Raw genomic sequence first — 16,746 nt, 5'->3', positions numbered from 1 at the left:
GGCAGATGTGTAGTTTTCTTAAATTTATCACTGCCTAAAATAATCAGCACTGATTAGTCACTTGTTTTCCAAGGCAGAATGTTGATGGCAACATTATGCCTTTTTTTGAGTCTGGAGACTCAAAAGTCGAGGTGCCGTGGCAAAAGCAAGATCAAAACCCGAATTTCCTATCTCATACTTGTGTATCTTGGTTTTTAACAATTAAACTAATTATTCCTGTTAAATAGCTAGTAATAAAATTAATGATCCGTAAAGTGAGTAAAAAGCCTTTGCGTTATTCCAAATTCCTGCCATGATTACTGGATCAATTTTATTTTTTGTGATATAATTTTTTAACATACAGTAAAGGCTTTGATTTCTTTCCCACAGAATCCTTTTTAAAAAAAAAAGGAAAAGATCTGCTCATTCATCTGTTAATTTCTTTGCCAAGATGTGACTGTTCATCTCTGGGTCCTCTCCCCCTCCACCTTTTTTTTTTTTCTAATGCTCTATCTAGTTTAGTGCTAAATGACTCATGTAGCAGAACGTCAACCACTCGCCTTTTGAGATTGTTCAATAATTTAAAAAAAAAATTTAGGAATATTTTTCAGTAATCATTTTGTTTTCTCCTCCCTTTGTTATAGCTCTTACAGTAAGTTATTTATTCACTTAATTTAGGTTAAATTGATTAAATCTGCATTAGAGTAGGAAGGGGGGGCCTGGAGGCTAGGTGTCAGATACAAAAGTGCTCATTTGCAAACCTGTCTTCAGAAGTATAACTGCCTAGTTGTTGTCAACAGTCTGATTGGTGCTTTTAAATATCCTTCTAATTAAAGGTGTGCTTTATGCCTCTGTCTGTTCTAAAAGTGTGACCGTACCAATAAAACCCTTTTGTATTTGATCGATGTTCAGCAAATATGAAATTAAGCTAAATGAGTTGACTTCATATGTATTCTTTGTTCCTTCGATTTTTTTTTTTTTTTTTAAATCATCAGTGAAAACGTTGAATTGGTGCCTTAATTGTTCTCTATTGACTCAATAGATTTTTTTTTTTTTGGTGGGAATCAATAAAATGAAATTCATCTCTGTAGTAAGCATGGGCATCTACCTTTCTCCTCTAAGGCCGATAGAACCAAAAACGAAATTGAAACAAAGCTGTCGTACAGAAATGGCCAGGTTGGCTATGCTGTAGGCAATACGCAGCATTTAGGGCGTATGTTAAAAGCGCGGATGGTTGCAGCCCTTGGTGCCTGACTCCCAGCAGTGCGCGAGCCCCCTCCCTGCAGAGCTGCCCGTGCAGAGGGATGGGGTACCGAGCCTGGCGCTGCTGCTGAAGGCGCCTGCGCTGAGGGTAGGTGAATCTGGGCCATGTCTGCATATGGAAGTTGCAATAACTGGTCCACAACTAACTCTGTAGCGTGCTCAGAAATCCTCTGTGGCTTGGGCCCCCTGCTCTACTTCTGACGGCTAGCTGCCTCACGCACAGGCGGCGCCTCGAAACAGTGTCCGCCTGGGGAGTAAATTAACAGCAGAATAACTCTTACATGGTGAAATCGTAACTCAGACGAGTGGTTGCCATCCTCCCTGTGTAGGCATGCTGTATGTGATGAAGGGCCAGTCCAGTTTCATATGCAGAGCCCTTCTCTGTTGTGTTTTTTTTCCCCCAGAACAAATTTTCTTTGTTAGTATAGTTTGTCCTTAACATAACTCACGGATGAGAGACTTTCAAAGGCAGAAATCATAGTCTAGGAACATAACTGTAACTGAAAATTAATAGGAAGTCAGCAGCAAATGCTGTCTCTGTGGCTTTGTGAGCTTAAAATGGCATGTTTTCAGATTTTGGGGGGAGGGGGGTTGCCTTGTGCTCTAGTGGTAGCTAGTTTCTGAACCAAGCTCTCCAGTGAGTCCTGTGAACGAAGTCCAGTAGGAAGAGCTAGAGGTGAACTTTTGATTAAAACTACAATTTTATCATTGAGTTATAACTTTATTTTTGTATTTAGTAAAGGCCGACCCTAGTTCAGGCGCTAGATAATGGCAGGGCAGCGGTTGATGAGAGATGTTGCCAACACACCTGATAGTGCAGTAAAAGGTACCGCTTTTCAAGCGGCCTCAAATTGAGAAGCAGATAGCTTTGCTGTGAGCTATATAGTTGTAATGTATTTGAATTTTTTTTTTCCCCCTAGAAGCAGAAAGGTTAACAAATACACTGACTGTGAGGATAAATTGGGCAAAAATGTCATGCTATTTAAATCTTTGCTGCCTTGCATACAAGCGCAGAGCAGATTTACGACTGTGTGCACTCCTCTCTTGAAAATGGCTTATTTTATATGCCGCAGAGTCCTTGCGTGTTAAACAAAACGAGTCTTGGTGTAGCAGAGGTAGCACGGAGAACTGCAGCACAGGGAGATTTTTGGGAGAAACATCAGTGGCAGCCCATACCATCTCTGCTGTTAGATGCCCTGGGTGGGCTTAAAAATTGGTCTCCATTCCTATGACTCTTCATGGCTTTTGATATACTTTGGGTTTTTAAGCTTATGATTTTAGTAGGAGAAAATACTGTTCTACTTAGTTTTCACTTGGCTCGTCACATTGACTAGCCAACGTGACTGTGCTTTGCAAATTCAGGGTAGTAGTTCTTAATGAACATAATTTGTATTACGTGAAATGAATTTCAAATGTATTAGGAAGGATGTTTCTAGTGTAAAATATACTTAAGAGCAAATAAAAAGCAGTGTTTTTAGGGAGGAGGATTAATAGCAGATGCGTGAGTACATTGACGCCAACTGGCGGAAGCAATTTTGCAGTCAGAATAACTGAGTAAATGTGCTGTAGGTGAATCAGTTCTCCAGGGGGTGGGGGGAACCTGTTAGTAATCGAAGTCTCCATCTGTTAGCTCCTCTACTTCCTTAAGAATCTGTCAGTTATCTGTGCTAATTTGCATAGTTCTTGAAGCTAATTGTGGGTAGGCATGTGGTCAGGGGTGCAGCGCTGCACCCCCAGGAGTGGCCGGGGGACGCAGGGCAAGGGCTGGCCCCACCTGCGCTCCCACAGCTTCCCAGTTTACCTGCCCAGTTGCTTGGCCGGTGCTGGGAAATAGCCTGGTCTAAGAGCAAGTGAAATGCTCCCATTTCACAGAAGGGACTGGCAGAGGAATAGTGCAGTGGATACAGCTGAGAAGAGGGGTAACTTGAGGCCGAAGAGGGGTTGGGAACGAGCAGCCAAGAGGCTACCCGCTGAACCCGGATATACCCGAGTAGTTTGTCTGACTGCGTCCTAAGTAACAAACTGGGAGAGGCGGGATATAACATCCCAGTCCTCTCCTGCCATCTCCTATGGACTTGAGTGAATTGGTTTTGTGGGCGTGAAGCTTAAAAGTACTAAACTATTTTTAGTGATTTTTTTTTTCCACTGTGTTACAGTATGTAGTATGTGTGGCTATATATGCCTACAGCAGAACGTACCAAATCTACATTATTATAAAGTATAATAATGGTATGCCGGTGAGTGTAATATACAGGCAGTATTCCCTGTTCGTCACAGAACAGGAGGGTGTCTAGTCCGAGAAGTCTTTGCGTTTATCCCAGTTTGTTGCACTGGAGCATTTTTGAAGTTTTAAGAAACAGCGACGTTGTAAGCAAAGAAGATGCCTCAAAAATTACAGGAGCGACACACTGAAGTGGTTACGCCGCAAAGCACTTCTAAATGCCTTTTGTTAGCGTGCTTTTGAATCGGATTGAATAGTAGGTGACTCAGGGTCGTCGTTCTGTTCATAAGTTAAGTTCTCTAAATCTTCGGCAGACGGGGGTTTGCAAGCGGCGTCCTGCCGGTGCTGCGTGCCCCGTTTAGGGGGCTGTATGGAAGTGCAACCGCAGACAGCATGCTGTAGGTGTTTGCCGTGCCCTGTAGGAGAGCAGAGTTTTGCCCAGCTGCTGTTGCTGTAACTAGGAGTCATTGCCGCCCTGCCAGTTATCTGGTGTCGGAGCATGCTCGTCACGTGGCCTGGGCACTTCCCTATAGCGAGGCACTGCCTGAGGATCGAGACGTATAAAGTTTCTCTTATATTTAATAGACGGGAGTCGCGAGTCGCTTACGGTTTTGCGAGTAGCTTTGTGTTTGCGGCACTGAAATGAACCTGCCTTGCCTTTGCAGGTATGTGCAACTCGGCTTAAAACTCGTTGGGGAAAACCACTCGTATTGTATAAATTTGACTAGCCTTTATTCTAGGCTTTTCTGCTCACTAGATGCCTATCGATGCAGGGGAGCCTCATGCTGTTGTATGCATGGATCGCTTCAACTCATGACCACTGTAAATCTGAAATAGTTTGGCGTTCCTGTGATTAAGCCAACTCTAGATGATTTAACCGAGACTGAGATGTGACCCAAAGGGCGTTTTCCAAATGGGCGCGTGTGGTTGGCGTGTATGTGGTTGGGGTTTTTTGGTTTTTTAGCAGTAAATGCCTTGAACCTTTTGTGGGTACAAAGGGAATACAATTCAGTGTTTCTTAGAGTGATAAGCAAGTCCTTTCTGAAGAGACAGCTTAACTTCCTGTACATTGAGGTTTCAGAACAGCAGGAACTGTTTTATTGAGAATACATACTTTGTTAGAACAATATTGCCGTTTCTGGAACACTTTGACACTGCCTATCTTGCGCAGCAGCTTGTGTCTTAAGTAGGTCAATGATGCAGGTATTTCCAATGAAGTTGCGTTTCAGTCTTTGAAATCTCTAATGCACGACAAATCTTTGTTTTAAGCTGGCAGTGCACGTGCTTGGCTATTTTTTTAATGTATGCTATCGACTCGTGACTTTCTCTTAAACATCTGTATTTTTAAAAATATGTCTCTTTACCTGATTTTTCTTAAACTTTTGTTTGGGGAAGCTGTTTTTTCATTGCATATGAAAAGCCACACAACAGAAACTTGAGCTACTCTTTTTACCAAAAATAAGTAAGTAATTATGTATCACAAAAGGAATTTTGGGGACAATTTTTTCTATTGTGTTTGTAGTTAAATTTTTCATCCTCTTGCTTTTAGTTGTGGAGTTGAGCATTATGTCAGTGATTTGATAGAGCCGTATGAGAGCTCTTTCTAGTCCAGCCTTCCTTCCAGAAAGGTATACACTTAATATTCAGATGCATTAGAGTATTATTTGCAAATGACTCACTGAACTTGGGAGGGGCGGAGGAAAGAGAAATAATGCCTTAGTCAGTGCAGTATCTGAATCAAGTTGCAATCTGAAGGTGGTCCCAAAATAGGATACAGAGTTGCAAGGTTTCCTCTATGAAACAACCCCGGTAGGTCCTGTTGCTGCTAGCGAGGCGTGTCTGTACGTGCCTGTGTAATGGCTTAGTGGGAATAACCATAGAGATAAAAATCTTAAGGCTTTTTTCCTCCTTCTCTCTCCCCTCTCTAAATCTCATCTTGTTTTGAAAAATGAGGGTCACTTTCTGCAAAAGAAAAGGTGCTGTTGACTTCGGAAATGTCGCTTCATACTGGCTATTACTATAATACATGAGAACTTTCTTTGCCATCTGACCTTAGAAACTTATTTCGGTTTGTAGTTGTCTTCCTTGGCATAGATGAGCCATTTGTAGTGTTAAAACTTATTGTTGTTTTCATATTAACTGTATATGGCAGGGTGAGCTTTCTTAGCTGCAGGAATCAAGTATTTTAGAATCACTGCAGCTTTTGAGTTACGGATTTCGTGTGTGATGTCGTACAGAGGCATATGCACAGTCCTGCTATTTTGTAGACTTCTGGTGTATAAGAATGGATAGTACTGGTTACCTGTGCTGGGGAAGTCCGAAATATCTTCGGGTGTGCTTCTTACTTAGTAACTCTACTTCCGTTGTTTTGGGGGAGGGAGATTGTTCTAGGATTGTCAAATGCGGACGCCCTTCTGCATTAAGGCAGACTTAAATTACAACATGGGAAATCTAGCTTCTTGGTTTCAACAGCTATTTTTAGACTCTTTTTTTTTTTTTTTTTTTTCCTTTAAGTGACTTCGAAAAGCCTGCAGGCAGAGGAAGAGAAGAAGCTATTGCTATATAATGCTCTATAAAGATGAAACCTGACCCTAGTGTCCGGGTGTCACTTTGTGCTACATCTTGCACAGTACTGTGTTAACAGAACTCTAGCTAATGGTGGGAGAAGTGGGAAAAAAATCGATCTGTTTTTCAGATTTCTCTCCCTCTGCCCATGATGATGAACTTCTGAAGTAGTACAGACATGTTGGTCCGCTATTTTGAAATGTCTGGTCAGGAAAAACTGCGCACTCCAGGGCAGCAGCAGTCTAACTCGCATACATACGTAAGTTCTTGTATGGCTGCAGCTTAAATGAGCAGCAACTAAAAGTGGTGGAGCTTGGAGCCAACAGATAAGTTGTGCGCGCTGAGCCGCGGAGCAGCACTTCAGGAGAAGTATTCTCAGCGGCAGCACCGCAAAGCGAGACGGTGCTGCCTGGGAGCAGGTGCTAGCAGGGAGATGGGCTGCGGGAGCTAGTAGGTGCCAGCCTCTAGCTCCAGTAAGTGCGTCCTCTAGAGTGATCCAAGTGTGGTGGGTTTTTTGTTTTTTGGGGTGGGTTTTTTGTTTTGGGTCTTTTTTTAGTATGTGTTTGTCCTCATTTTTTCCTTCAGCCCCCTTCCCCCACACACACACACATCCATACATGCACGCAATTCAAGTGGTCTCTAAAGCAGCTAATAAAGGAGAAGCTGATAATGGGGCTAGAGAATAAATACAAGCAGGTGACGGGGGCCTTAAATGGTGGCAGATGGCAAATGAGCTGCTCCGCGGCCCTCTGAACAGAAAGCTCGCGCTGCCGCATCACTCGTGAAGTGGGGAACTGAAAGCCGCAGCAGAAGGCGGCCGCTTGAGCCGATGGACTCTCCCTGTGGGGAAGGTCTCATCGCCGCGTGCCCAAGGCAGCCTTGGGCCGACGTGATTAATCTGCCTCCTCAGACGCTCGCTCACGTGTCTCCTGGCCAGAGCTCTGGGGTGACCCAGTGCACTCGCCTTGTCCCGTCCTGCACGACCTGCTGTTGTTTTTGCCTTCTATAATTGTTCTTGTAGGAGTTTGGTACTTGGGTGGGAGGGGAGGAAGTGATAGCAATGACGTACTAATTTTCATGTAAATGTCTCTATATGACAAACTCTTGTGGCAAGGCCAGGCTATTTTACTGCAAAAAGTTAAAATCAGCAATGGCAGCGTTCCATGTTCCTCAACTTTTCTGAAATGAAACATTTAATGTATCTGTGAGAATTTGCCTCTGAGCTCCTGATGCTTATTTTTAATTGCCTGTTCTTCCCTTGATTCCCACTTATTCCTTTTCTCTATCCTAAGCCTTCCTTGGAAATGGCTTAGCATTTCCTTCCTTTAGAAAAAGGAATATAAATGCTGCGAATAATGCTTACCTATTGACGTACAAGAAAGCTGGTAAGAGTCCCTTGAATATCTCCTGTCCTCTTTAGTCTCCCCCCCCCCCACCATTCCTGTAATACTGCACTGGTGTTAAAGCTTGGTGGACCCCGATGTTGATCATATCCTATGGTTATTTTAAAAGAAATAGTTATGGGCTGTTTAGGGAGTTTTTTGTTTTCATTCTTCCTGGAAACGGTACCCTGCTCAGAGGCTGCCTTAGAGCACTAAGTGCAACTTGTTTATTTTCTCTCCCTGACTGGTATTACCTGTTAGAATTAACAAGAAGACCAGTTGAGGGAGAAGAGAAGGCATTCTTTTGTGTCCTCCTCAATAGGGTTTGTCAGCTAAGAAGATAACATTATTGACCACTTGGAACTAAAAGAGAAAAAAAAACAAAAAACCCAGAAATCCTCTTAGCCAGCATGAATGGGCAGGCAATATGAAATCGGATTTCTTAAAGCATAGCTGAGGTTTTTTCTGTAGCGTAGAAATCTTAGGAGTGGATTCTCAGAGGCTTCCCACTCGTTCTTAAACTTTTTATCTTTGGTAGGAAAAAATGTTTTTACAGGTAGGACAAAACATATTGTGCCTAGGCTATGTCTTAGGTAAAACAAAACCGTATTTATTTTGTCTTAGGTTTGGCTATTAAGAAAGTAAATTTGGATCATTAGTTTTCTGTTGGTTGTCTTACATTTTCGTAGGTCATAATGTGGAAGTATTAAATTTTGCGCTGTGCCTCTCAGGGACAGAGGTGCCTTTCTTCACATGTGATAGGTCTGTATGGGAAATAATGAGCTATATATCATCCATTTTGGGAAAACTGCATTGAACCCATGCACATCGAAAGCAGTTCTTATTTGAAGGCACGGGAAGCTTTAAAATGTCAATGCTGGGAAAGAGGTGATTTGCATTGCTTAGTCATTGGCGCAGTATTGCCTGTTAAACTTGGCTTGGTCCTAAGAAAGCAGACTTAGGTTTCAAACCGGACAGAGGGGGTTTTGGTGGGACCACTGTAAGACTGTCTGTTTTACTGGTTGGTTTTGTTCCCAAGGCAAGGTCCTTGAGACTGGGCCGCCTGAAAACAAAGCGGCCAGCGATTAAGCCTCAGGAAGTGGTGGGGGGAGAACTAAAAATGAGCCGGAAACTTTTGTCAGTGATGAAACAGATGTTCACGAAGTTATCTTTGCCCTGTCAAGGTGTTTAAAAGAGTTTCTGTAAGCTCTGCTTTAAGCCTTCAACTCGCACTTGCAGACAGTGCAGTTGCCCCCAGCCTGAGCAGGCTGCTCTTGCCTCTGGCTGGCTGAGCAGTGCAGCTTCCTGCTGCTACCTACTTTATAGTTTCCTTTGACACGGTCACCGACATGGTATGAAAAGCTTGGTGTTAGTCCTTATTTCCTTGCTGCGGTTCCCTTCCTCTTTTGCTGCCTTCCCTTTGCTCATCTCAGATGGGCACGTTTGTTGCGGGGAAGCTCGTGATGGCTTCCTACGAACGGGAAAAACTAAGAAGCCGGAGGTGTTTTGGTTCCAGTGAAATACAGGGTTATTCCTGAAGCTAGACTTCGTCCTATCACCACCGCCAAAAAAAAAAAAAAAAAGAAAGAGCTGAGTAGTGACATCCTATTCTACCATTTTTAATACTCATTGAAACTTCTTAACATAAAATAACACACTCTTCTAATATTACTGGACTTCACGAACAGAATTTGCATTGAGCTTAATTTGAAGTACAGCCTATTCTCTAGTTACTTAAAGGGGGGGAATTATTTCAATGTGAGTAGGAAAGAACCCCCAAAGTTGACTCCAAATGATTAATAGTCCTAAAATAAAGCCTTATAATCCACTAGGAGGTTTTATGATAAGTGACTTATAACATCCAAAACACATTTTCGTAAAGAAAAGGACATGAATAAAGCAGGTCACTTAACAGAATCGCGATCTGTTTTTAGTGTTTCAACGTGCACAAAAAAAGCCTAACTGCAACTTTGAAGACGCTTCGTCAGTGTCTTCGTTCTTAGCTTGAAACTAAACTTGGGGTGTTCAGGGGGAGGAAGGAAGATATGGGGAAGTGAAAAAAGGATTTCGGCCTCCTTCAGCCTGTGCGGATGGTGAAGCCAGTGCTTTGTCTGGCAGAGTTGCTTGCGGCTCAGGTTTCGCGGGATCCGGGAGCGCACGAGATAGCTGGCGCCTTAAAAGCGGTGCCCAAGGCCCCCAGGTGCCAACGCTGCGAGGGGACCGGGATGGGGAGGGGGGAACGCGTGTGGCCCGCAGAGCGCCTTCAGCTGAACCGCTGCCCTGAACTTTGCCAAAGTTCACAACCGTCAGCAAAGATTTGTGGAAAATCCCCAGTCCTAGCTGAGGTGTGAAGCTGGGCTGAAGTGTGCTGGTGGACAAAGTCCAGGTTATGGTAATAAGAGCAATTTTCTTTTGTTGCTCCAAGTGTACTCTGGGCTTAGGAGGTTACTTTAAGTTGAACGTAGAAGTGCAAGGCCTAATTACGAACCAGTATCTCTGATTTGCCCTGCTTGATGCATATAAAATTTCTGATACAGGAGAAACGCGTGAAAGCAACTTCCTTACAGGCAGTGTTTTAAACCTATACTGCTTCTTGTGCAGATAGCTTTATTTCCGAGATGGTTTGAAAATCACGCTGGTGAGAGAGTAAAGACTTTTCACTTCCTTTGAGAGTTAAAAAAACATCCTCTGGGTTGGTTTGGACACACCTTTGTTTCCCCCTGCCGCTGCCGCCAGCCGCCCCCCCCCCCGTTCACTTCTTGCTGCTGCTTCGGTTGGTATCTATTCAGCATCAAGAGGAAAAGGCATGGGTGTAATAGCATGTTCAAAGTGGAAAAGGTGGAAGAAGTCTTTAAAAAAACAAAAATGGACTCAGACATTCTAAAATGTGTGTGTGTGTGTATATATGTATACACACACATACGTATGTGTGTATATATATAATATATATTTTTTAATCTACAGCTTGCAAAACTGAAACAAAGCCTTTAAGGCAGCCAAATTTGTCTTTTAGGCAATGATGCTTCCCCATCAGGAATATCAGTAAGTTCCTTTCTTATAAACTACTCGAGACTAAAATACTAGTTATAATGCTGGTCACAACTTTGTGTACAGGATTCCTCCCCCCACACTCTGAGCTTTGGAGCAAGACTAGTTAAATTCAGATGTGATGTTAGCACCTGCAGTCTTTTTTTTGTCTTCCTGTGGTGTTATTTGCTGCAAGTAATTGTCAAAGAGCCTTGTTACCGCGCTTCCTGTTTGAAGCTATAGCAAGGAATATGTAGCCAAAGGATATTCAGGATTGACCCTTAAAAGGAACTTTTATAGTTTTTTTTGTTGTTTAAAAAAAAGCAAGGGGGCTGTTTTAAGCAGTCTGATTGGTAAATAGCTTTAGTCTAACCGTGCCCTCCACAGTGTGCAGTGTGTTCCTGTTTGGATCAGCTAAGGTAAAGGCTGTCTAACCCCTTTTTCACCAGTGAACATGAAGAGCTTGAAGGGGTGATCTGTTTTTTTTTTTTAATTTTTTTCCCCTATCCCTTTTCCTGCTCTGTTTATTAACTTTTTGGTAGGAAATAATCTTTTAATATGAGAGAAACTGCTGATATTTTAACACAGCGTGCTCCACACCCACTAACCACTAATGCAAGGTTTGCACATATCACCTGTATGATGGGTGTGTGGGTGTGTGTATATATATATATATATATATATAGCAATAAACAATAGCTTTGCTTTTGCGCTATATCAGCTATTGTAGAATAAACTTTGGAGCAATGAAAATGACCTTGTTGCTTTCCACTCTGAAGAACAAAATGTATCCTTCTCTTTAAACATCCTCATTTCTTCATAAAGCCAAAAACTTCTGTAATGGGAATAAAATTAAAGCGATATATAAGGTATGCAAGATTTAGAATATGGCAAAGAAGTTCAGCATGGGAGTTTTATGTGTTCTTGGACTGTGGATTGTATGACTCTAAGTTGCTTTCAGAGCCTAAAAAGTTTAAAGGGGATAGAAGCAAAAATAGGTATTCTACTGTTGCTTAGTCTGATTAACTTCCTAGCTGTGAGAAAATAGTTACTATTTTTTTCTTTTCTTTTCTTTTCTTTTTTTTTTAACATGAGTTGCCTGGTGTTGCGGCGCTTAAAGAGCACCGTAAATTAAGCAGAGAGCAGAAGTGAAGAGTGACGGAGCTGTTGTCTTGCGCTGTGTGCTTCAGTCTGGGGCCCCGCTGGGTTATCCTCTTAGTCTGGCAGGTCTAGACGGACAAACGCAGCAATACTCCTAGTGTGGCTTGTTGTTCACGCAGTACCATAGTGCAAGCCCGATCCTATGAGAAAGCGGGGAAGTGGCTGTGGGGCGGTACCGACGCTTACAATCTCATTAATTGTCGTTGGATTTGGGGAGAGTCTAGGCTTTGCAGGAGTACTTTCTCATGAGACTGTCGTGGGGCTGATATTACATAATTACCTGATTGGTAGTTGCAGGGATAATTAGTATGATACTTTAAAAAAATAAAAAAAAAAAATTAAGAAAAGTGGAACAGAATTTTCCTGTTTCAACTTGTTCTTTAAACAAGCTACTCGCAGGGTAAGAGTGCTACTAGCATGTTACTGTTCACTCTGCAGTGTTGATATCTCTTTTTGCCATCAGCTTAATTGCTTTTTTTCCCCTCCTCCTCCTCCATTATGATACAGCAGATTTGTACCTGGCTTTTTATATTAACTTGTCTACTGTAAAGATCATGTGTTTAGCAGTGGGCCGTGTAAAAGTCCAGTCCTCTAACGACTGCCTCTAACCTTTTGTTTGGCTTTTTTAAAAGGTGGAGTCGCTGTTGGTTTTCTCCAGACTTGCTGGAAATGATTTCTTCCCCCCCCTCACTATAGGAGAAGAGAAAACACATAGAAAAACTTCTTGGTGCTGATTGCAGAACCATGAAATTAAAGGCAAATGCAGTGCTCTATATTTTATAGAAGCTGAAATAAGGTTTTTTTTTTTTTTTTTTAAGAAGGAATGTATTATTAGCAAATATTACTCGTTATCTCTAGCTTGGTTTTGGCATTCAGTGCGGGGAGAGAAGAAAGTGGGTTTCAAAGAGGATGCCCTCCTTGAGGGGACGCCTCCTGCGTGCTGACAGTGGCGAGGTGGAGAAAGCCGTCGCCCAGGTGCGTATGTTGTAAGCAGGGAAAGCAGCCCAGGCTCCCACGAGCCTGCCGCGGCCGCTCGCTTGGGTTCCCAGGGCCTCAGCTGAGCACGGCGCTCCGCACCGCGATGAGCCGCAAGAGCGGCGGGACTCTTAGCACGCAGATAAGGAGGTCGATCGGGGGGATTTCCCTGCCCTTTCTGTGCGTGTCTCTGGACGCGGGTGCGAGCAGAGGATGGAAAGTGAACCTCTGCCAAAAGAAGAATTTGAGATGTTAAATCTGGGCTCTGTCAAAAATAAATTGTGAGGGACCAAGAGCGCGAGCGACTGGCAGAAATTCAGGAGCTGCGAAGCAAAAATCTTCTATCGTTTGTCCAGCGAGAGAAAGCCAGGGCGATGCACCTGCTTATAGCTTCTGCAGGTTGCCGTACATCACGCTTTTAAAAAATTGTCACTTGGAGCATTTGCTTTCTCCTCTTAATTTCTCATAATCTGAGTTGGTAGTGTTCGAGCAGCCTTGTTGCCTTTGAGAACGACTTGGGGCATATCTTCCTAGCAGTAAAAAAAAAAAAAACCCAAGTTTTAAGTAGGTAGTTTTAAGTAGCTGTACAGTTACTAGACTAAAAATGTTAATTGTTACATGCTTAGCAGGAATTAACCTTGTTCTAGTTGCAATTTTTGTTGCATATGAATACAGCCAAGTCTAGAAACAAAATCTGTAGCATGCCAATTCTGAGGCTGGAGAGAACGACAAGAGTAGCCTTTCTTTTCGAAGGTTTGCTATGTTGGTGCAGCTCTTGCTATTTAAAGTTGATCACGGCCTTAGTATCTATCTAGAAGAACCGAGAATATGACGTGTGGCTACTTTGTTGCTAGGTGAGAACTTCTTTAGAGACCTTTCGTGTATGAACTCACATCCTTAACGTTTCACACCGTTTGACAATTCCTGTGGTGTGGGTTTCTTGTTCTATTTAAGCTTCTTGACACCTGCCTAGGATCTAGCTGATCTTCTTTGGGCAGGAAAATCTTCTTTTAACTAGTGAAAATATGCAATATTAGCGTTGTACCAGTACCTCTTTTTGAAGTCTCTCTGCTAAAGGAAAGGCTGTGAAGAGGGACGCTTTTCTTACTTTGCCCCCAAGATGTTCATCTGGTAGAACTGCTTTCCTCTGTTCAGTATTAGTAATAGGGAAAAGTAGCAAAGTAGCAAAGCATCTCTGCCACGTGTTGCCGCCCCCCCCCCCCCCCAATCTTTCTGCAAGGAATGATGCAGACAGGGTTATTGACTTACTTTAAAAGTTACCAGTAGCTCTTTCAAAACTAGGAAAGACAGTTGCTTTTACTAGGGCTTTGCTGCTTAGGTGGTGTTTCTGCAGCACACATTTTTTTTTTTTTTCTTAACCTTTTGCAGGACTAGCAGAGGTACTTTAAGTGGGAAAGCTTCCCGGAGGCTTTGGGCTTAGCACAGGAAGGGTGCCGCTGTTTGGCTGTGTGTCTGCACCGCAGCCAGCAGTCCTGGAAAGTACCTGGCTATTACTGGCTGTGCACTAGTACGGTCATTTGGTGTGTGTGTGTGTAGTGAGTCTGGGACCTCGTTGCTGTATGTGATACGTGGAGGACCGATAAAGACTGTAAATAGGAGGGACTGCTCTGCCACAGAACTAACTCACCTGAGCCGAGGACAAATTGCCTGCGTGCCTGTGTGTAGATGTGGTTGATGCGCATCCTGTGGGGTCTCCAAATCATTTGATAAAGAACTGCATACAAATAACAATACATAGCTACGGACATAGAAAGATCTACGAATGAAGATGCAGGCATATTTAGAGTTGTTAAAGAGTATATATGAAAAACTTTCTGAAAACTCTCTACTTCATTTCCATTTTTTACCAAGTAAGTGTGAGATAAATGACCGGAGTGAAATCTCATAGGAATTTTTATGGCACTCTCACTGAAGGAAGCTGGGTTGGAGATTAACCAATACGCTTCAGTTTAGCAAAAGAATGGTTGGAATCTGGAGTCTCAGTTGTTCCACATGAGGAATTTTAGAGGTTTAAGGAAAGTTTCAAACTGTGCAAGTAACTTGTTTTGAAGGCATCTGTACATGGAGTAGCAGGGTGGAGAGAGTGAAGGGGAAGTATCTTGTGTTGACCAAATCTGCCCTTCTTACAAGCTTTCAGAATATCGAGGGGGCTTTTTGGTGGGTTCCCCCCTCCCCAGCCCCCAAGGTCTAGGGGAAAAAAAAATGTGGCTTTGACAGCTGTGCTACAGGGTTGTGGTTAAGTAGTAGTTAAACTTTGCTCTGTGAATGGGCTGGGTAATTTTTCGACTGAGAAATATGGAGCGTCAATGAGTTGAATCCTTAAGAAGCTAAAAGGGTGTGTGGTCGACTGCCGCTTCTTAAAAAGACATTTGAAAGTTTGGAATAAATCAAACAGATGGCTGGTAAAAGATGGGACGCTAGTTCTTTACACTGGTTCGTCTAACAAAAGTTAGAAGCTGAGCTTCGTGTGAATTTCTGGTATATGCTGTTTTCAGCAGTCACTGTAGAAGTAGGCATGTGACTTGTTTGCTGGTGTCTCTCTGCTCTGTAGCTCGAGATATTATCGAGAAATCACTGGTGTGGGTGGCTGTCTGCAAGCGTGAGATGCTGCATCGTCTTTCTGATGTAATGCGCTTCTCTATTTTCAGGTTCACATAACGCTAGGGACCAAAGACGTATACATAACACTTCCGTGGTGCTGGGACCAACCTTCTCAAGGAAGACTCTAAAATACTATTTTTTATCTTCACCCTGCTTGTCCTGGGACTGACTTGTCTTTGGAGAAAAGTTCAACAGAGGAAAAAGATTTTCACGTTGGAACCATTATAAATAGATTTATTTAAAGAACTTGCTGCCTGGAGACACTTCTGCAGAGATTGAGTCCTGCTTTTCACCTGTGTTCGCACTTCAGACTGTAAACAATGAGTGAGTTCTGGTTGTGTTTCAACTGCTGTATTGCAGAACAGCCTCAGCCTGTAAGTATGAATATTAGCACTGTTTGGTATGCATATAATTAACTTCATTGTTCAAGTTTTCTGTTTTTCTTTTAGCTTTTTAAATGAGTGCTGTTGGACTAAGCTGAGTGAGACTTAAGGAATTACCTACCGTTTTGGCTTAGCTGGGACAAAGATATCTGTTCTAGACTGGTGTCATGCAGATTTTTTTAATCTTAAATCTGTCCAATATCTTTGAAAAGAACCTTTATGTTTTTGAGTTGTGGAGTGGAAGAAAGGGGAGGGTGAGGAGTGACCAAAGCTATCACTCTAAAATCTGCCAAAAATCAGGTGGAAATCTGGTAACGTAATGACTTGTGGTATTGTTTAAGGCCAGTCTTCAGGTATGGCTGGATAATCCTGATGGAAGAGAATTATTTCTGTTAAGACTACAGGGTGAAATCCAGTCCTCCACCTTTCTTAGCATTCAGTTAAATGAAATCAGGATTTGAGCCTTAATTGTTTTGGTGATTTGAGATGAAACTTCGGGAGGATGAAGGGGCATCCTCATACCACAAATACTTTTTTTTTCCTAGGGTTTGGAATGACTGTAGTGTGACCAAGTAAGTACTGAACAACTGGATAAAAGAGCAATTCAAAGCATACATGAGGAAGCTAGAAAGTACAAAAACATTCTTGCGGTTCATAAACCTGAAAAAGTAGCTTTAGAAGCACGTTCTTGGATCAAGTGCTGTTGAGAGGAAAACCTGTCTGCCATGCAGGGGGAATAAACCAGGAACTTGATAAACGCCTGAGAAAAATCATTGTCCTGAGTGTGGCATCTAGGTCAAGCTAAATGAATGTATGGAAAGGACAGTCATCTCACAGAAGTATGTGGAAATGAGCACAGTGACTACTGAAGGGCATGCTTGAATAAAAGAATCCCCAAATGAATAGTGCAAGCTCAGTTAATATACTCGATGATAATATTTTGCTTTAGGGAAGGCAAAGGACTGAAAAATCTATTGTCTGATGACTTAAAGAGTAAGTAGATAGAAAATGTAGCTGCATAAAGCCTGATAGCAAGACCAAGCCCTAAGTGCTTAACACAAATATTAGAAATGTGACCATTAACATTTCTAACAAATAAATGCAACTTTATCTCGCTTCTAATACAAGCGAGGGGAAGGGTTTATCTCGGATACCAACATGGGAAGCT

The 16,746-nt window shown here is 42.6% G+C and overlaps 1 protein-coding gene across 17 annotated transcripts in view; it reads left to right on the top strand.

The window, feature by feature from the left end:
* The window catches only part of LOC138060849 (CDC42 small effector protein 2), an 86,584-nt gene that overhangs the window by 35,748 nt on the left and 34,090 nt on the right, over positions 1-16,746 (top strand). For 15 of the 17 annotated variants that reach the window (XM_068924801.1, XM_068924787.1, XM_068924795.1 and 12 more), the window contains one exon: positions 15,243-15,569. In XM_068924801.1, coding sequence (XP_068780902.1) covers positions 15,516-15,569 — 54 coding nt within the window. In that variant the 5' untranslated portion in view covers positions 15,243-15,515. Of the gene's footprint in view, positions 1-3,991; positions 4,129-5,212; positions 5,273-15,242; positions 15,570-16,746 lie in introns of those variants that run through there. The other 2 variants (XM_068924793.1, XM_068924797.1) reach the window with 2 other exon arrangements.

This window comes from Struthio camelus, chromosome W (genome assembly GCF_040807025.1).
Source record: "Struthio camelus isolate bStrCam1 chromosome W, bStrCam1.hap1, whole genome shotgun sequence".
Taxonomy (NCBI): domain Eukaryota; kingdom Metazoa; phylum Chordata; class Aves; order Struthioniformes; family Struthionidae; genus Struthio; species Struthio camelus.
The sequence above is the reverse complement of the archived record's forward strand: the minus strand, read 5'-3'. Positions and strand labels throughout refer to the sequence as shown.